Here is a 21,790-nt window from a genome sequence, read left to right on the forward strand (position 1 = left end):
TGCTGCCAAACAGATGAACACCATCAAAGGGCATGTTCAGAAGACGAGATTGCACATAAGGAGCAAACCCCGTCTTCCGCAACCAGGCAAACCTGCGTATCACGGTGCTCGCAACCATGGACTGGCTGACACAGTCTGCTGTGTCCAACCCCGACTAAACGGATTCACACATGACATCCTTGCCGTCTTGAACAAGGGCTAGCGCTAAGGCACAAGACGCCTGCACCACCAAACTCTCCCGAGTAGCTTCGACAAGTAGCAGGGGTCACCACTGGATGGGCGGTATTTCCTCGGAAGCGTTTGTCGTGCTCACCTGGTCTCCACGGGGGGGTAGCATGTAGCCGTACGAATGATGTCTGCACTGGCATAGCTCTGGTGGTATGATGATGTCCTCTCCACTGTTATCACCCCAGGAGGCGTTTGTCTGCAATGTTAAAACAAGATATTAGCTATTGAGTGGGGCTGGATTGGTCCCACCTCCTTCAACCTCCTGATGCCCAACTCCTCTTCTGGCTCACCTTTGAGTTTTGTGAGGTTGGTTCTCCGTCCTGCTTGACTTTCAGCAGGGGCGCAGTAAGCTCAGTCTTTCCCCGGACACAGTTACTTCACTGGTCCAGAGTGGCTGTTGCTGTGTCTGGAATATCTGGATTAAGCAGGTAAGTTTCTATGCCAATGGTTGCTTGGTATAGGTGCTCAATGTCTTTATTTCCCAAGGTTTAAACGTGTTTTGTCTTTCTTGCAGGCGCGGTTTCGTACAGAGGTTTGAATGAAGAATTGACTCTCCTAGGATGCTGAGCAGGTTACCTCCAGGTGAGTATTAGCGAGGGTGAGTGGCGCTGGATGGCTGAATAATTGTTCGCTTTTTTTCGGGCGCGACTAACCTGCTGTTTCTTTTCCTTCCATGCAGGCATGGCGCGGCCCCAGGATGTTGAATGGAAGAACAGCTCCGACGTATTCCAGAGGAATGCAGATCCGCGGGTGAGTATTGGATGCCTGCGCGGATGCCCTCTTCCCAACAAGGACGGCGATCCGAAGATCAGCTGAAGGCGAGACCGATGGATGAGAATTGCAGGTTAGGCCTTTGTCGCTGTAATAACACCTGTTCTTCTCTCTTTCTTCTTTCAGGCACCGATGGATGGAAATCTCAGAACGGGCGTGGCTGTAGAAGCTCGAGGACAGAGCAGCCACGGTGAGCGTTACACTGCAGGAGTGCAGAATAACCCGAAGCGTGTTCTGCCTGCAGGGTGTGGCTTAAATAGCCTTGCAAGTAGTTCCAGGCAGGTAGTCCCTTTGCCACACCCTGGATAAGAAGAAAGGCTCAGCCTCACTAGGCTGAGTAAGTAGTCCATATGGTCCAAACCATCTTATGAGCCTGGCGCCAACGGCGCCAGGACTGAGACCAGGAGGTTCTGGGACACTCCTTTGGGGCTTGATAAGCCCTATTGGGTGTCAATGAATGGGGTGGGCCTATCAGTTCCAGGGGTTTTGGAGCACGCACCATGAAAGCGACTTATTAACTGCCGGTAAACTCTCCAGAGCAGTCCAAGCCGCTGTCACCCTCCTTTGCAAAGCCATGTGAAACGGCAACACCGGGTCAGTGGGCGGACCTTGATCTAGGATGTCCGTCAAATCATCCTGAGCAAAATCAACAGGTGGAGCAAACCAGCCCAAGTGTTCTGTCACCCTTGACATGAGACGCCGATAGGAGGAATCCGCATGCGCCCCAGGCCGGCCAAACTACACCTCCAGAGAGGTGTCAAGGCCAATAGCATCATGCAATGACTGACGGAGTTCCTCCATCTGACTATGCCCAGACAAAAGATCATCAGGGACATCAGGAGATACAACCATCTCCTCATCAGACAGTTCCTCAACCTCTGAAATATCCTGTAAAGGTTGGGAAAACTCCAATTTAGGAGGAGGAACACAATAGGGCTCAAAAACAGGCCTCACAGACTTACCGAGAGCCTTCGTCTGAGGTTCCACAGCTGTTAGGGAGAATTCTCTGTTTAGGCTGAATTTCCTAACCTAGTGAGTCCCCCAGCAGCTTTGCTGGATTTTTGGGGTTATTTTTTTCTCCTGCCAAGAGTGAGACTCTTTTACCCTCACTCTTGGGCATGATTTGAGTGTGTTTCTTTGAATCTAGATGTGTTTAATGGGCTATGGGGTCTTTTACTCCATAGGGCTTCATGTGTTTTTGTGATGTGTGTTACACAGCACCCTCAGTGCAGTGACACAGGGGTGTCATAGTGACCCCCCAGTATAGACTCCATACCCTGGGACTGACTACTGTATCCCAGGGCATGTAAAGTCACCATTGACTTTACTAGTCTTAAATTCTAAACAGAATCAGTACAAACCATCATATTGTGGACGTACTGGCTGGGGCAATTCAATTGCCCCAGGGTCTGTTAGTCGAGGGGGCACGTCTCCGTCCCCCCTGATCGAGTTTTGGCTGGTGGCAGTGGATACTACTTTTTATATTCAACCGCAAATATTTTCCTATGGGATTTCCCATTGTTTTAGGCTACTATCTTTATTTAATTATTTACGGTAGCCTCAAACATACCGCCGGTTTATTTAATTAATATTAATTCTCCGGTTGGTATTTTTTGCCAAAACTTGATTCTAAAATGGCGTTTGTGTTCTCTTCTGTGACTCCAACCCAAGTCGAGCCCCTTGTTCCACTTTTTGGCGGGCTTCTCCACAGAAGCCCTCCAAAGTGGTGCCACTCTGTCTGGGGTACTTAGGAGGGGTGGAGGGGAATTTAGGCACCCTGGACTGAGCTGCCTAGGCAACTCAGTCGCACTCCATCCTGATTGGCCCAAGTGGTGAGCCGGCCGGCTCACCACTTAGCATGTTTGAGTGACAGCTAGGCTGAGTGAATGGGGGTTTGCTGCATAAAAGCAGGGCTTTGGGGACTGGAACTTCAGAAGTCGCCACAGGACCTAAGAATCCGACGAGGGAGAAGCTGAGCCGACCTGCCACAACACCACCACCGTTGGAGCCCTGCTGGACCGTCTCACCACTTTTCCCAACGACAGAGGAGATCTCCCGCCTGAGAGTCTCTTCCTTTGACTGGTGGGGATAACCAGTTTCACCGTCTTTTCACTTTCCCGACGTACCTCGTGGCCGCCTTGCCTGTGCCAAGCACCCCGACAACCGGGATACCACGTTTTACCACGACCGCGAAACAAAAGGTACCACCTTTAACCGGAAAACTCCATGGCTGGTTTCTTCCCTGGTAGTGCAACGACCTTCATCTTTCCTCCAAGTCGAGATCTTCTCTTCTCCTGGACGACGACGCAACTTGCACCCACTACCAGGAACAACTGCCACCGCTGGAGGATCCTTCCCACTTAAGGTACCGTGTCCCGCCTGGCTTCCCTTGCTACCGACTGTACGGGGTAGATTTAGCCCCCGGCTTTCGAACCTGGGTTAGCCTGGGACACCCTGGCTAAACTTTCCTAAAGCCTCTCTAAGTTCTTTTCGAACCCTCTGCAAGACTTTCAAAGCCTAGTGTAACTGTGTGATCTTGGGCGCATTTGTGTTCTGCTCTCCCTAACAGTGGGCGCAGCCTTTGGACTTTGGCTCACCAGTGACTTTTGCTCTTCTGCCTTGCTAACAGTGTTCCTGAACCTTAGAGTGGTGTACCTTTTCCATATTGTCTTTTTCCCTCCCTTTCTCACAAACTTATTGGAGTGCAATCTAGTTAAGCGCTCACCTCTGTATGAAAATAAGTGGTGTTTTACTGTGATTTATCTGATAAGGGAAAAGGGGTGTATATATTACAATAGTGACTGTGTTTAGAATATTTTACAATAAGAGTGCTGGAGTGTTTCAACTGTGTGTTTTTAAATAATCATATACTTTGATACCAAAGCTCTGGTCGGTGTTTGCTTGTATTATTGTATCTGAGGTCCTATTGTGTATACTTTGCATACTGCCTAACTCTTCTTGAGGGAAGTCTGACTGCTCAGCCACAGCTACCAGGTAAATCTGGGTGGTACAGACTGCTACCAAGTGGGTTTACTGCCAACACCTGTAGTCTTAAATCTTTTGCAGTGGTCCCTAAGGGAACTGCACAGGTTTCTGCCTAACAACAGCCCTCAGGGGCACCTCTGGCGAATCCTCCACAAAAGGCATTGAGGGGTCGCCGAGTGAATAGACGTCGACCAAGGCGCCAACGGTGTCGACAACTTCTTCGAGGGCGGAGCCTCGAGAGAGCCCCTCGACGGACACAGCTCCGATGGCGTTGACTTCTTCGAGAGCGGAGCCTCGAGAGAGCCCCTCAATGGACACGGCGCCGATGGCGTCGACGCCTTCTTCGAAGGCTTCACGGGTTCCAGCGGTCTCAATAGTGTCGAGGACCGGCACCTGGATCTGGCACGGCCATGGCGATCTCCCTTGTCCGAACGGGACCTCGACGGCTCCCGATGATCACGCTGACCTCCCGAGCCCGAAGGCTTGAGAGTGGTGGACCGAGCCCGTTCCTTGCGGGCTTCTTTCGAAGGCGCTGACGGAACTGTGCCTTGCGACTGAAAAACCACTAACATCTGCTGGTAGAATACATCCCATTCGGCCGGCGACGAAGACTTGGTGGGACAAGTCAATCGTCTGGCGGAGTCCTCCTCCGACGAGGACGGCGAAGGCGACTGGTGACGGTGCTTCCTAGAATGCCTCGACGAGGCAGAGGAATGGCGGGAACCACTCCTAGACCGAGACCCCCCCTGGATTTTCGTCAATGCAGAGAGTCGCCCCTCGAGTCATCGGTCGAAAGCCAAGCAGACTTCGATTTATGGGGCTTAGACACCCTATCTACCTTAAATGTCTTCTTACGTTCCCACAAGGCCTTAGACGTCAGGGACTGGCAATCCTCGCAGTCGTCAGTGGCGTGGCTTTCGCTGAGGCACCAGAGGCAGATGTTGTGCGGGTCCGTAATGGACATCTTCGAACCGCAGTCCTGACATTTTTTAAAGCCAGACTTCGGGGTAGTAGAAGAAGACATCACTGTCAAAGAGAAGAATCGAGCGCGCCGAGATTCTGAAGCAAAAACGTTTGCAGAAAAAACAGAACTGAGGCTACGGGCGCCGTGCGTCCTATATATAACATCCGGTGACTTCGACCCTTGACAGAGGCCCTAGAGGGACAACGGATTGACGCCATCGACATAGGACGCCCTCTGCCGAAAATGTTCCGAAGCAGCACAGCTGCGGACATTACCTGTTATAGATGTGGAATACGTCGGAGGACACAATCCCCTTGAACTATTATCACTGCATAATTGGAAGAAGTAAACCTGTATCTTTTAATGTGTACGAATAACTAGGTGCGATGGAATTATTTTAAAAAACATTTGTTTTCCAGTTAAAACATATTTTTACAGAATTAAAAAATACTCCAATTGTGTATTGGACTTCCGTTTTTACTTCCTAAAAAATCATTGTACTCCCAACTTTAAAAAATAGGGAGTACAATACTCCCACTTCAAAATCTTATCTGGGTTGCTGCACCCATCCCAACATATTTTAGGACTGTTACAATTATATAAACAAACTCCAGCCCTAGAATTTGTGGCAAAAGTACTGAATAGTGGGTCAAAAAAATATTCGTTCCCCAATGATGTTTTGTTTAATGATAAAATTACTGGATAATAAATTAGAGAATGTATTAGAAAAGCCAGCATACAAGGTCTCAGGATGTGTTTAAGTAATGTATGCTGGGAGGGAAGGAGGCGCTGGGGTTCTGACAGATCTTTTAAAGGACCAGAACGCCAGGCTGCAGCGTCACCAACTCTATTTTATTGTTTTGCATTTATTAATTTCTGTTTTATTTTGCATACTGTAAAAAATGCTTGTGTCAGTAGCACTACTGACTAATCAGTGGCCAGCACGCAAACTTGGTGCTCACAGAAGAAACAGATCATTGGTTATAATCTGAATTAGACCTTTCCCAGGAAGGAAGGATATTGAGCAACACAACAGTGTGTATTCTCGGGCAATAGTAGTATTTAAAAAATAGAAAATTATATCATTGTACTACACTGGTTGTACCTACAAGCACGCATCACCTTCAAGAACAGCGGTCTCATTTACAAAGCCATCACATTACATGCTGCCTCATACGTGGCCAAAAGGGTCACCATCTCTAGCAGCCAATGAATCACAAAAAGCCAGGATCTGGTCAGATTAGAGAAAAACAAAATAACAGGAAACAGGCTGTAAAACCTCACACCCGTCAACATTACACTGATACCCACCCTCAAGCAATTTAGAAAAAACCTCAAGACCCTCCATCCTTTTTAAGTAGCACCTCCTACATGCACTGTAGAAACCTCCAATCTGTTGTTGCTCAATTGTAATGTATCACACTGCCCTAATTTAACCCGCGCCAACCTTACCTGTATTGCTAGTAATCCAATTTTATAAAGCGCTCTGCTGCTTCTCAAAGCAAGGTTCACACCAATCAAAATAAATACATGAGTACTATTGTAAATTGCGTCTTTTTAACATTTTACAAGCTATACTTCTAATAATGAAGACAAGTATTTATTGTAGCAATTTGAAAAATCTTACACTGGTCTTACTAAGCAAAGCACATTATTAAAAACGGTAATAGTCAAAAAGGATTGCCCATTGTGTGCCATCAAAACACCCCTCTGAGAAAGGGGAAAAGGACAAACTGCATCAACATGGTTTCCTGCCTGCTTTTCAAAAAAACAGTGTTTTGGAAAAATAAGATTGACCAAAGAGATCTTTATATCTGATGAACATATCTATGACAAGACAAAAGGGTTTTATGATTGAATCTCTAAGCACATAACACACACTGGGCTTGGTGCTCATTTATTTTTTCATGACACTCAGCCTTACATTAATGTGTGTGTAATCATGATCCACACATACTCACTGCAAGCTTCCGGATTTGGGTGTAAAAGCCTACAACATCGGTCACGCCACTAGGGTCCAAGGTCCGCTCTTCCTTTGTGTTTCCGGAGATAATGGTTCCTCAACTGAAAACTGCAAGCCTTGCTGAACTTTGGAAGAGAAGGGGCTGAGAGCAGAAGTCGGCATTTGGGGCTGTGTGCCTACATAGTAATATATATATATATATATATATATACACACATACATACAATATTTGGATTTAATTTTTTAATTTTTTTTTAAAAAGCAAAGCGTTCAGAGATCGGGCTCAATCTTTGACAATACTGATAATCTTCTCTCTACTATCCTTCCTTCTACTGTCCCTCTTTTACTCTTAGGTGACTTCAATCTTCACCTCACCACAACTCACTCATCACTCCCTTTTCTATTTCTCCTATTACTACCCCCTCATCTCATGTTTCTGGCTTTCATCTTACTTAATCTTTGTTTCTCCTTTATTGTCTACTTTAGGTGTGTCATCTCTTCCTGTTTATCTTTCTGATCACCATCTTCTTACTTCAATTGTTCCCATCTCTCTTATATCTCTAGTATCTACCTCCCCTCGTGTACTTTCTCGACGGGACCGGCGCAATTTCAATACTTCATTATTTGTCTCTAACTGTACTGCTGCTTTACCATCTTACTCTACCTTCTCGGCTTTAACTGCTGATGATGCAGCTTCTTCCCTTTTTACCTCACTTTCTTCATCTCTTGACACTTTATAACCTGCTTCTCCTTTTACTCCATCTCGTAAACTTTCCCAACCATGGCTTACCACTCATCTCCAGTCAATGCGATGTCCCCTGCATCGACTGGAAAGGCAATGGCTCTGTCATGGATATGATAATGACCTCAAATCTTACTCATCATACCGCATTTTATAAGGTAACTGCCTCTTAGCTGCTAAGCAATTTCGCTGATCTTCTTCATGCTCAGTCTACTCACCCACAACGTCTTTTCAAACTTTGTCTCGCCTTCTTTCTCCTCCTGCTGCGGACCCTTTCCTTAACTCATCTTTATCTGCCTCTGATATTGCTTCCTATTTCTCTTCTAAGGTGACTTCTTTTCGCCTTGCAATTGACTCATCTCCATCGTCTTCTCTCAGTTCATCCTTTCCACCTATTCCTCTTCTGGTCGCCTCCTGTTAGGGAGAATTCTCTGTTTAGGCTGAATTTCCTAACCTAGTGAGTCCCCCAGCAGCTTTGCTGGATTTTTGGGGTTTATTTTTTTCTCCTGCCAAGAGTGAGACTCTTTTACCCTCACTCTTGGACATGATTTGAGTTTGTTTCTTTGGATCTAGATGTGTTTAATGGTCTATGGGGTCTTTTACCCCATAGGGCTTCATGTGTTTTTGTGATGTGTGTTACACAGCACCCTCAGTGCAGTGACACAGGGGTGTCATAGTGACCCCCCAGAATAGACTCCATACCCTGGGACTGACTACTGTCTCCCAGGGCATGTAAAGTCACCATTGACTTTACTAGTCTTAAATTCTGAACAGAACCAGTACTAACCATCATATTGTGGACGTACTGGCTGGGGTAATTCGATTGCCCCAGGGTCTGTTAGTCAAGGGGGCACGTCTCCGTCCCCCCTGATCGAGTTTTGGTTGGTGGCAGTGGACACTACTTTTTATATTCAACCGCAAATATTTTCCTATGGGATTTCTCATTGTTTTAGGCTACTATCTTTACTTAATTTTTTACGGTAGCCTCGAACACCACCAGTTTATTTAATTAATATTCATTCTCTGGTTGGTATTTTTGCCAAAACTTGATTCTAAAATGGCGTTTGTGTTCTCTTCTGTGACTCCAACCCAAGTCGAGCCCTTTGTTCCACTTTTTGGCGGGCTTCTCCACAGAAGCCCTCCAAAGTGGTGCCACTCTGTCTGGGGTACTTAGGAGGGGTGGAGGGGGATTTAGGCACCCTGAACTGAGTTGCCTAGGCAACTCAAGTCGCACTCCATCCTGATTGGCCCAAGTGGTGAGCCGGCCGGCTCACCACTTAGCATGTTTGAGTGACAGCTAGGCTGAGTGAATGGTGGTTTGCTGCATAAAAGCAGGGCTTTGGGGACTGGAACTTCAGAAGTCGCCACAGGACCAAAGAATCCAACGAGGGAGAAGCTGAGCCGACCTGCCACGACACCACCACCGGTGGGAGCCCTGCTGGACCGTCTCACCACTTTTTCCCAACGACAGAGGAGATCTCCCGCCAGAGAGTCTTCTTCCTTTGACTGGTGGGGATAACCAGTTTCACCGTCTTTTCGCCTTCCCGACGTACCTCGTGGCCGCCTTGCCTGTGCCAAGCACCCCGGCAACCGGGATACCACGTTTTACCACGACCGCGAAACAAAGGTACCACCTTTAACCGGAAAACTCCACGGCTGGTTTCTTCCCTGGTAGTGCAACGACCTTCATCTTTCCTCCAAGTCGAGATCTTCTCTTCCCCTGGACGACGACGCAACTTGCACCCACTACCAGGAACAACTGCCACCGCTGGAGGATCCTTCCCACTTAAGGTACCGTGTCCCCCCTGGCTTCCCTTGCTACCGACTGTACGGGGTAGATTTAGCCCCCGGCTTTCGAACCTGGGTTAGCCTGGGACACTCTGGCTAAACTTTCCTAAGCCTCTCTAAACTCCTTTTGAACCCTCTGCGAGACTTTCAAAGCCTAGTGTAACTGTGTGATCTTGGGCACATTTGTGCTCTGCTCTCTCTAAGACTGGGCCCAGCCTTTGGACTTTGGCTCACCAGTGACTTTTGGTCTTCTGCCTTGCTAACAGTGTTCATGAATCTTAGAGTGGTGTACCTTCCCATATTCTGTCTTTTTCTCTCCCTTTCTCACAAACTTATTGGAGTGCCATCTAGTTAAGCGCTCACCTCTGTATGAAAATAAGTGGTGTTTTACTGTGACTTATCTGATAAGGAAAAAGGGGTGTATATATTACAATAGTAACTGTGTTTAGAATATTTTACAATAAGAGTGCTGGAGTGTTTCAAACCGTGTGTTTTTAAATAAATAATTATATACTTTGATACCAAAGCTCTGGTCCGTGTTTGATTGTATTATTGTACCTGAGTGCCTATTGTGTATACTTTGCATACTGCCTAATTCTTCTTGAGGGAAGTCTGACTGCTCAGCCACAGCTACCAGGTAAATCTGGGTGGTGCAGACTGCTACCAAGTGGGTTTACTGCCAACAACTGTAGTCTTAAATCTTTTGCAGTGGTCCCTAAGGGAACTGCACAGGTTTCTGCCTAACACCTCCATATCTCACTTTTCGTCTGTTACAGACAAAGAGCTTTCCCTTCTGGTGGCTTGTGCCCATCCTACTGCTGCACCCACAAGCCCCATGCCATCAGCTCTTATTTCTAAGGTCAATCCTTCTTTACATTCATATCTTACCTCGTTCCTTAATATCTGTCTCAACTTTCCCTTCCTCTTTTAAACACGCATCGATCATTCCCATCCTGAAGAAACCTTTAGCTGATCCTTCTCTTGGCTCTAACATTCGGCCTATTTCTCTTCTTCCTTATTTATCTAAATTACTTGAACTCCTTGTCTATCTTCAAGTCTCTTCTATTGTTTCTAATAACTCCATTTTTCCTCATTTCCAGTCAGGTTTCCGACCTATGCATTCTACTGAAACGGCTCTTCTCTCAGTCCTTAACGCCTTACTCACAAATCGGTATTCTAAAACATACCTCTATTCTTATCCTACTGGATCTTTCTGCTGGTTTTGATATGGTCGATCACCAACTTCTTCTAGCCGCCCCATCATTTTCTGGTTTTTCTGGTTCTGTCCTCTCCTTGTTTAAATCCTACTTATCCAATCAAACATTCTCCGTTTCCTGGGGTGGAACGACTTCTGATTCCTATCCTCTTGCCCACAGTGTTCCACAAGGGTCAGTTTTAGACCTTTCCTTTTTTCTCTACACTTCTCCTCTTGCAAACATAATTTCCACTTTTGGTCTTTTTCACCACTTCTATGCTGATGATACTCAGCTCTTCCTATCACTCTCCTCTTTTTCTTCTGATATTCACACTCAGCTTTCTGCATGCTTAATGGCCATAACAACATGGATGGCTACCCATTATCTTAGTCTTAATACTGCAAAAATGGAACTTCTCTTTTTCCCTCTACTATTATTCCTTCTATGATTCCTCCTCCATTTCATTCATTTCCTTCCTCTCAGCTCTACTTTGTATCCACTGCTCGTAACTTGGGGCTCTATTTTGACTATGCCCTATATTTTAAACATCATATTTCCATTTCTTTTCAAGCTTGTCGGTATCATTTATTTAACATTAAAAAAAGTTTGCTCTTTACTAACTTTTGACTCAACTAAACTACTCATATGTTCTCTTATATTTTCACATCTCTTTTACTACTCCACCACATTGTTTGGCCTTCCTGTATCTCGACTTCTTACTCTAAAATCCATCTTTAATGCTGCAATTAGGGTACTTTTTGCATGACCCCACGTTAATCTATATCTCCTGCTCTTCACACCTTAGGTTGGCTTCCCTTCCATGCACAACTTAAGTTCAATGTTCTTTCCTTAATTTTCAAATCTCTTCATGGTCTAACTCCCGACTATTTTTCCTCATTAGTCTCGTTCTACTATCCTCTTTCCCTGCGCAGGTAATACTAGGTTCTGATTGACAGTTCCAGCTCCTCCCTGTGCACCATCAAGTTTTCGTACACTTGCACATCTTGCTCCTTTACACTGGAATCTTCTTCCTCTTTCCATCCGGTCTGTCAACTTCTATTCCCTATTTCGTAAAGCATTGAAATTATATCTGTCCCAGCAAGACTGATTTTGTGCATTTTATCTCAAATCTCACATGTACGATTGTACTGTTTGATAGATTTGCTATGTAAAAGCACCTGGGATGAAGGCGCTATATAAATACTAAAAAAATACAAATACAAGAAGAGAATTAATCTAGGAATCCGGGAGAGAATGCTTGCACGAGAAGTAAATATTTCAACTGCAAGATATGGAATTTGTTCGTTCTACATAATGTATTCATTTAAATTCACCTACCACAACTATAATTTCCCAGTCAAAATGATTCAATATATTGAAAACATCATTATATTTAAAAGAAACAAATTATTTAACTGTACCTGCTTATTTTCTTGCTCATTCATTTTCTGAACATTTTCTGTAGGCAGGCACTTGTGATGTTTTGCCTGAAAAGATGTTATAGACAAAATCATACAAAATACAAATACTGAATGAAATTAAATAAAACAATTATTAACAAACATTGATTCTCTTAATCCAGATTTTTCAAAATGGTGCCAGTAAAAGGGCTAGAGAATTCAGCAACTTTACACCTCAGCCTTTCCACCTCACCACCTCTGCCTCATGTCCTAGTTTTTTAATACAACGGGGTTGAGTCAGGAATGGTGGTGTCCATCTTAATTGACCATTTAATTGAAAGAACAGATAGTAGCACTTTAAAAATCATGTTATTTCTCAGTTAATCTTGCCACTATAAAAAATGAAAACATTGAGAATAACCAAACGAAATAACTTTTACAAGAAACTGCAGTGTATACTCATTAAAGGCTTTAATTAAATTTTGTGCAAAGAACAGCTCTGCCAAATTTGGGATATGCTCTGGAACAATCATCCAAGGATGTAAAAGTTGTAATAGAAGAAAAATATTACCTCTGGGAAGAAGAACAAGTTGCTTACCCCTGGTAACTTTTTTTCGACTGGATCTTCCGCCCACGCATTCCTCATCTTTGACACTTGTTGTCCATCTTCAGCTGCTTCTGAAAATAAATTAGGCAGACGACGCTGTGCGTCAATGGCGTCGAGTCGATGTCCCTCGAAGGCCTTCGTCGAGGATGTCATCGAAGACATATATAGCACGCGCAGCGCCCATTGGCCTCAGTTCTGTTTTTCTTCCTCTTGCAGCAGAGATACCCGTAAAACATGAGCGAGACCGTACTCAGCCTTGATGGAACAGAAGCTGTAATAGCATGGGAAATTTTACTATGGGGTAGGATGGGAGGGCGATGAGGAATACGTGGGAGGAACATCTAGTCGAAAGAATGTTACCAGAGGTAAGTAACTTGTTCTTCGAATGGATTGTGTCCTCCCACGTATTACTCCTCTTTGACAGACTCCCAAAGCAGTATTTGGTTTGGAGGAGGAAGTAGAATTATAATTCACACATTTTCACGGACAGAGTGAAGGACTGCCTTGCCGAAAGTACCACCTGAACAAGGGAAGACTCCAGGCAATAATGCTTAGTGAACCTGTGGATGAAAGACCATGTTGCTGCTTCACAAATGTTTCTAATTGGTACGCCCTTTTGAAGGGCTGTAGATGTTATGTTATGTTATTTTGCACTTATATAGCGCCTTATATACCATTGGTATGGTCTGAAGGCGCTGGTAGGTTGAACGCCCTTGGGAACCGAAGTTCTAGTCAGTAGAGGGAGGAGAGAGGGTCCAATAGGTGCGAGTGCGCATCTGGTATGTGTGCAGCTGGTGCGAAATTTCCTGTGGAAGCTGCTTCATAGCGGTAGGTGTGGTGGCTGAGAGGTCAGGAGTATGTGTTCGAATCTGGCAGGAATTATCCAGACCGAGAGTGGCAGCGTAAGGCCTGAGGAGAACGCCTGGCTGGGGGTGTGAGACCAGCAGTGATTACATAGAGTGATGTGGAGTGAGCGGCGTCAGATGTTGATATGAGAACAGTTATACCGAATGGTGTCATAGTATCTCTGTGTTCTAGTTGGGTGGTGGTGTAAGGAGAGAGTAAGCGTGGGGTGTGATATGAGGTATGATCTTTTAAAGGATCCATGCATTCTAGGTATAATATGGACTTCATGCAGTTAAGCGATTCGTCCGTTCTGCACATTCGTCGGCCCTCCACCCGTCTTCTCGCCACACACGTCCTCTCGCTACACATGTCGTTTCGCCACACACGTCCTCACGCCACACACGTCCTCTCGCCACAACACGTCCTCTCGCCACAACACGTCCTTTTGCCACCACATGTCCTTTTGCCACCCACGTCCTCTCGCCACCCACGTCCTCTCGCCACCCACGTCCTCTCGCCACCCACGTCCTCTCGCCACACATGTCTTCTCGCTACACACGTCCTCTTGTCACAACGCGTCCTCTCGCCACAACACGTCCTCTCGCCACACACGTCTTCTCTCCACACACGTCTTCTCTCCACACACGTCTTCTCTCCACACACGTCTTCTCTCCACACACGTCTTCTCTCCACACATGTCTTCACTCACTACACCCGGCCGCCCTCCACACCAGGCCGCCCTCCACACCTGGCCGCCCTCCACACCCGGCCGCCCTCCACACCCGGCCGCCCTCCACACTCATGGGCCCTCAACACTCATGGGCCCTCAACACTCATGGGCCCTCAACACTCATGGGCCCTCAACACTCATGGGCCCTCAACACGCGTCCGCCCTCAACACGCGTCCGCCCTCAACACTCGTCCGCCCTCAACACTCGTCCGCCCTCAACACTCGTCCGCCCTCAACACTCGTCCGCCCTCAACACTCGTCCGCCCTCAACACTCGTCCGCCCTCAACACTCGTCCGCTCTCAACACTCATCCGCTCTCAACACTCATCCGCTCTCGACACCAGTAGCCATGCCCCTGGTGGAGTGAGCTCTTAAACCTTCAGGAGGGTCTTTTCCTGCCAGACTAACATTCTGATATGGTCAGAAATATCCATTTAGATAAGGTTTATTTGGTAACAGCCTGACCCAGCTGGTGTCCTGTGTATCTGATGAAGAGTTGGTCATGAATTCGTAACTTAGACATTCCTGAAATGTATAAGCTTAACGCTCTACGAGGGTGTAACCTATGTAGCCTTTCCCCCTCCTTACCAAGATGAGGTGGGGGATAGAAAGAAGGTAGAACAATTTTCTGACCTAAATGAAAATCAGAAATGATTTTGGGCAAAAAAGTAGGTTTGACCCTCAAAACAACCCTATCCTGGTAAACGGTGGCTTGGATGAAAGTACCAGCAACTCGCTCATTCTACAGGCTGATGTCAGAGCAACCAATAGGATGCTTTTGTGGCTTCTTTAACAGAAACAAACCCAGACGAGCAGATATATATTTTTTTCCTGAAACTCGTCGGGCCTCCTCATTTTTTGACTCCCCCTCAAAAAAGATGGGAATCACCATTATCCCTAAAAGGACTCTGGAAAAATTATGAAAAAGACCAGAGCAGAAAAAATAACAAGGGAGACCTGAATTCTGAAGAAATTTTGAAAATTGAATACAAGTATCCAATAGAAATACATATATATGTATCCTCTTTTTATACCCTGTGGATAGAGAAATCTAATAAAAAAATATTTTTTCATCTATGAAGCAGTTTTTAAAACAATCTCAAGTACCTCACAAGAGGGCGAACTCAAACTCTGAATTAGATATTTGACTACAATATCCCCCATAGAAACGATCAACCCGAGTCTTCTATTGTGAGAATATAATAACCTTAAAGGACACGTGTGCAGAGGTTCAAAGGGTGCACACATTAGGAATTTTAAAACCATGTTAAGGTCCAAAACTGGAATCTGGAAAGGAGATGGAGGGAACACCTTAGTGAGTGGAATTTTGAAATAATCACATTCCTCTGACGAGCGCTTAAAAATGGACAGTGCCGCCACGTAGCCTTTACTGGTACCAATCTGGAGCTCCAGATTAGCTAAGGGTACAAGAAAGGATAAAGCATCCAGTGTTTTACATAGAAAAGGATCTACATTATTTTCCTTGCACCAGTTGTAGAATTCATTCCAACGGCAACAGTATAAAAACTTTGTTGCTGGTCTTCTGGCCGAAAGCAACACCTCTATAACGTCATCTGAGAGGACCCAATCCTTATATCTCAGCCTTTCAGAAACCAAGCGTGAAGGTTGCAAGTCTTGACGTCTGGATGGAGAACTTGAGAAGGTCCTCTCTTTGTGGAAGACACATTGGAGGACAGATGGACATGTCCAGAAGGTCCGGGTACCACGTCCTCCTGGCCCAATCTGGGGCTATTGGCATCATGTGTTTCCTGAACCTTCTCAACCTCCTGATCACATGACGGATGACCGGGACTGGAGGAAACGCGTACAGGAGTGGAAATTCCCAGCCCACTATGAACGCATCTCCTAGAGCTCCTTTTGGGGGAAATTCCGTGGTGCAATACAGTTCGCACTGTTGTTTCATCTCATTCTCAGGCGTGCCTCTGGCACCAGAAAAATGCAGGATGCTATGAGGCCGAGCAACCTCAGAAAATCGAAGGCCGGTAGACACTGGGCATTCCGAAATGTGGTCACCATATGAAGAATGTCTTGGCCCCTCACCTCGGGGGGTGAGCGCTTTCCCAAGGATATATCTAGCAAAGCTCCGATGTTCTGGAGCTTTTGGGAAGGTGCCATATGGCCGATGGTAAGGAGGATGCTGCTTGAGCTGGCTTTGCACCTCTACCTCGTCCACCATGAGGAAATCTTCTCTGGCCTCTTTGTCTGGCCATTCCTATCGCCCTTCCAATTGAGTTGTAGCAAAAAGATCTACCGCTCCAGGGTTGCCCACTAGGACAAAAAGGCGGCCCCTAAAGATTTGGCTGCCGCCTTTGAGGTCTGCAACTTTTCAAGGCTCTCGTCAGCCTTGTTGCCAAAAAGGTGAGACCAGTCAAAAGACATGTTGAGAAGTCTAGATTGCACATTACGTACAAAACCCGACTTTCTCAACCACGCATATGTGCGCATTAACGGTGCTGGTAGCCATGATTATGCTGATGCTATCCACAGAATCCAATCCTGATTGAAGAAACTCGCACATGGCCTCTTTGCCATCCATAACAATAGCTAAGAAGCCGTCTCTTTAATCGCCTTCGAGAATGTGCTCTGCCGCCATGGAAATAAAATCCCATAGCATATACGAAAACGTTGCGAGCGCACAAGTGGAGTTGGCAGATTTTAGTGCCATGGCCCCTGCAGAAAATACCTTCCTCACCCATCCATCTATGCCATCTATGAGTTTGTTGTCCCCATCAGGAGGGATGTTAGGGTACGCCGCTTGTCGGGGTCACTACTGGAAGGGTGGTATTTTTCAATCAAGTTCTTATCAACTGCCGGATTGGACTCCGGAGTATCCCAATTCATAGCCACCCTTTTCTGCAATGCAATATGGAAAGGCAAAGTAGGATCAGATTGCGGAGGTGGTTCTCCTGCTCACAAGGTAATGGGGGCCTACTCCAACCCATGTATTCCACCAGTTTTGCAAAAGATCTGTCTGTAGGAAGCATCTGCATGCTCCCCAGCCTCTGGCTTTCCAAATTCAAGTTCGGGCAAGGTATCTATGCCACTTGCTGTTTGCAAGTTGTCATACAGGTCCTTAATTCTGGACTCTTCAGAAATAAAACTCTCTGGTACATTCGGAGTATCATATTGTAAACTAAATGGGGCTTCATCATCCTCGACTGCTCTTCTTCAAAAATCGAAGGAAGAGATTTAAATAAATCCTTTTTAGGTAGTGGAGCATATACTTTGTCTGGTTTTGCCATAATTGGCTTCGTCGTCGTCAATGCTTTCTTTATCGGCGCCGGAGGGGCGCTCTGCACGGACGGCACAGCTGGCAAATGTGACACGGCTGGCATCGAAGGCTTCGGCGTCGATGTTGAGGGCTTTGTGGGCGTCAAAGGCACTGCCGGCACCAAAGGTGTCAATGGAGTCTACGATCTCGACTTTTCCGTGTATCTCGTATGATCCTTCGATGAAACATTGGATCGAGGCCTCGAAGGCTCACGATGCGGATCATGCCTTTTTCCCAGACTAGAGGGTGCGCAGGATTTCAGACGAGACCTTTCCTTTCCGGCTTCTCTCGAAACCTTGCTAGGAGCATGTCTTTTTTATTTCTCAAAAATCTTTAGCATTTCCTTGAAGGCTTCCCACCCGGCCAGCGGGGACTTCTTAGTAGGGCAAGCAACACTATCGGGGGTAACGTCCGACGAAGTCGACAAAGGCAACCTACAGGGCCTTCTCTTCGATTTCTTCGAGGACGAAGAAGAGTGGTGTGAGCCGCTCCTCAACCTGGATCGCTTGGCCATCTTCTTCCGAGGAGAGTCGCCTCTCGACTCGTCGGTCGAATGTTTCACGGATTAGGTAGAAGATTGTTTAGGGTTTTTTCCTACCTTCAGCTTCTCCTTCCATTCCCTCAAGGCTTTTCCAGTCATGGACTGGCATTTTGAACAGTCAGAGATTGCGTGGTCCGCTCCGAGACACCACAAACTGATACGAAGCGGGTCAGTGCGTGATATTTTTGACCCACAATCCCGACACTTCTTGAAACCGTACCTCAGAGTCGTCGGTGTTGATGATGAAGACATTATCGAGAGGTGTTTGTAACAAAGAAATCACAAGATGAGGCGTGCCGAATTTAGCTCAAAGCTATCACTGTTGCGGAAAAACAGAACTGAGGCCAACAGGCGCTGCTCGTGCTATATATGCCTACGATGACATCATCCTCTACGGAGGCCTTCAAGGGACATTGACTCAACGCCATCGACGCACAGCGCCCTCTGGCAAAAAAGATTTCCGAAGCAGCTGAAGCTGGACAACAAGTGTCAAAGATGAGGTATACGTGGGAGGCCACAATCTATTCGAAATCCCCTGTCTAACACAGAGGACTTCATGGGTGAGTGGGGTAGGGGGAAAGGGGCAGGGAGGAGGGGAAACCCTGGAGGAATCTACATAACCCCCTCCCAAACAAAGATCTTCAACATCCGACAGTTCACAAAAGCACTTTCAAACCCATACTGTCACAGTTCCTAAAGTTCTGCGGTAGTGAGTAACTTTGCTCAAAGTCCCAAAAGCATTCTGCTTTGTAAATGTTCAGCAATGCTCCGTAAAGCTACCATTGTGGTATTTCCTCTGGTATACAGTGTTCTGGGACATCTTGGCAATGCCCATTTTGCATTTGGAGGCAAAGGTTCAGTGCAGGCTACAACCCACCCGCAGACAGATTTTTAAGAAACTGGCTCTCCTTGGTACGCTCTGGTTGTAGAAACCCAAATGCCATCTACAGCTAATCAGCTCTTTTTTGTAAATAATATCTGTTTCTCCATGAGAAACTATTCAAGTGATGAGGATTATTTTCCGAAGCATGCCAGGAGATTGACCGATTATTCAGATGAAAGTCAGTGGCAACTTTAGGTACCAACACTACATTTGTCTCCAACCACCACAATTTCACTGCACAAAGTATACATTTTTTTTAGCTGAAAAATTATGCAGTTACGCACCCTTCCAGCAGATATTATGGTAAGTAGGAAAGACAGTTTGAAATAAGGTTGTTCACAACTTTCAAGGTATAACATTTCAAATTATTTATCATAAGTAAAGTAGTATATGGACCTCAGACTAATGGTTTTAACTGTTAATCTCTGGATCCCTGGCCAGAATCCTACAAACATCTAGGTGTGTGTTATGTAACCAACAGATATATTTGTGTACCATATGTCATATGGCATGATAATGTATATGAACAATTTTAAAACAAAAAGAGGATTCCAGTTGAACTCCTAAATATCTCACAAATATTGTTCTTATAATTGCATCATGTAACTACACATCAAAGATATATTTCTGGTTGTCAATTTTTATTTCTAAATAATCACTCTCTAATATTATAAATATCCATTTCTCAACATAGACTCTCTTGTATCCCAATATTTTGTCATGCAAAACAATATTGATCACTATACAATCTCAATTTAGTATAACCACTAATTTCAATTAGCACTCTTGGCAGGGGAGCAAGCCAATCAGGAGGCACGGAACACAGTCTGAAACTGCTCATCTAAGCCCACGTTCCAAGCCGCCTGATGGCCGGTTAGCCAACCATCTTCCCCCCACCGACCCAGCAATAATTTGTTTGCACACCCCCAAGCCTCACCTGATTTTGTTGCTGCAGCGGCGGGTGCCACCATCGCAGCTCCTGCAGCTACTGCCCTTGCTCCGTTTCACCGCCATGGAAATGGAAGAGGGGCTCTGTACGGAGCCCGCCTTCATACTCCATGGCTGCCATGTGTATATAGTATTTTCTTTCATTGACCCGTTCACCGAAAGAAAATACTTTCCAGTTAGCCACATCCCAGCCCATGGAATGGGTGCTAATAGAGTTAAGCATCCGTTGTAACGGATGGAACTGGTGTTAACGGCCGGGGCCGGAGAAAAATGACAGAGTGCAGCGAGGGCATTTAACGTGGGCACTGGGCCATTAACACCAGTTCCAGCCCTTGGAACGGGTGCTTAACACTTAGTAAATCGATTTACAAAAAAAGAAAAATGTTCTTTCTTAGATTTAAAATTTCAAAGTCGACAAATTCCCAGACGTAGTTAGAAAGTTCTCCTTCAGTAACTAAGCTTCTCTACATGTTTCAGGTTCTTCGACCCATCTTCAGGAGTGTCTGCCCTGTCTTCCTGTTAACTAATTAAAATAGTAAAGAATTACTATCTATCTCATTCATTGATCTGTTATTCTCTATAAAAATTAATTACACTAACCTTCTGTTTCTCTGTCTCTTAAATATGTCTTCCGTTCAGGTAAGAAATCAGTCTAGAAAATTATATATACAATCATAATTCATGTATAGTCGTTTTATGCTTTTGATAGTATTAATAAATGTGGTTTTACCAGCTCAAGAAGCCACCCAATATAATTTCAAATCTTCAATTACTTTTCTTTTTTAATTCTCCCTTCAGGTATCACCAATCTATAAAACTAAATAAATTAAAAATAAAATAAACAAAAAAGTATTCATCCCAATTCCCAAATCCCTACAGAGAGTGCCCTAATGTTCGTCCTTACCTTCCCCAGAATTACATAATTCCTCAACAAGCTCTTTCCACAAACTGGCAAGAAAAGCCATGTTCGTTTTCCTGTGGTAATGTAGATCGCAAATGGAGTCATAACATTCATCATAACGTGATGATGTCATCAACGTGACATCATCAGTGTCACAACATAATTCATTAGCTGTGTAATACCATCAATTTCTAGTCATTAAAAAGCACATCAATGTATTCTACACTGAGTATACTTCCCGTGTATGAAACTCCCTCATTAGTATTAATTGCTATATAGTTGCCATGATGTGTTAAGAAGAACTTGTATGGAAATAACATGTTATAATTAAATCAGTGAAATAAATTGAGATAAAACAGATGACTATGCCCAATAGATACAAAGTAACCTTCACTAATATGATAAGACTTATTCTTCACTTTTCATGGGAGGGGACAGTGAGTTTTGTAATCTAGGGCAAATATTGTATTGCTTCCAACATATTCCCCTTTTAGTCAGACAAGTGCTGCTCACACCCAACTTGAGCCAGCCCACCACTCTCACAGAAATACCACACAAACCACCTCTCCCCAGATGGAACTTTCCATGGATGAAAGTGGATTCAATTCAGCTTGTACCGTGTGCCATTTTGTTACTGTATACATTTATTCAACTATGCCTGAAGTATATCTATGTCCATATAGAAAAACTGCAGTGGGAGAGTACCTGTGGAGAATGAAAAAATATCTGTAAATTGACATTAAACAGAGTTTTAAGATGAGTATTAAGAATGCGGGTCGATTTTCTATACAGTAGTGCAATTCAAGTAAAATGGATCTAAACAATCAATTACATGTTATAAACTGCTGAGCATACACCACTATTAATACAGCTCCAGTACTCTAAGGTTCACCAAAGTTGTTCCTTGTGTTTCAAATCAGCTCATTATTATTAGTTTTTATTAGTATTTAGTGAAATAAATCTGTTTTGGATGTCAAGGAGACCAAAAACCTAAGTTAATGCATG

At 45.0% G+C, this 21,790-nt stretch overlaps 1 protein-coding gene across 1 annotated transcript in view; it reads right to left on the minus strand.

Annotated features, from left to right (window-relative positions):
- Positions 1-21,790, minus strand: part of UNKL (unk like zinc finger) — a 1,575,372-nt gene that overhangs the window by 568,459 nt on the left and 985,123 nt on the right. The window contains exon 9 of the mRNA XM_069647206.1: positions 12,059-12,124. Within this exon, the coding sequence (XP_069503307.1) occupies positions 12,059-12,124 (66 nt within the window). The remainder of the gene's footprint in view (positions 1-12,058; positions 12,125-21,790) is intronic.

The sequence above is a fragment of the Ambystoma mexicanum genome, chromosome 2q (genome assembly GCF_040938575.1).
Source record: "Ambystoma mexicanum isolate Mex_15411 chromosome 2q, UKY_AmexF1_1, whole genome shotgun sequence".
Lineage (NCBI taxonomy): Eukaryota > Metazoa > Chordata > Amphibia > Caudata > Ambystomatidae > Ambystoma > Ambystoma mexicanum.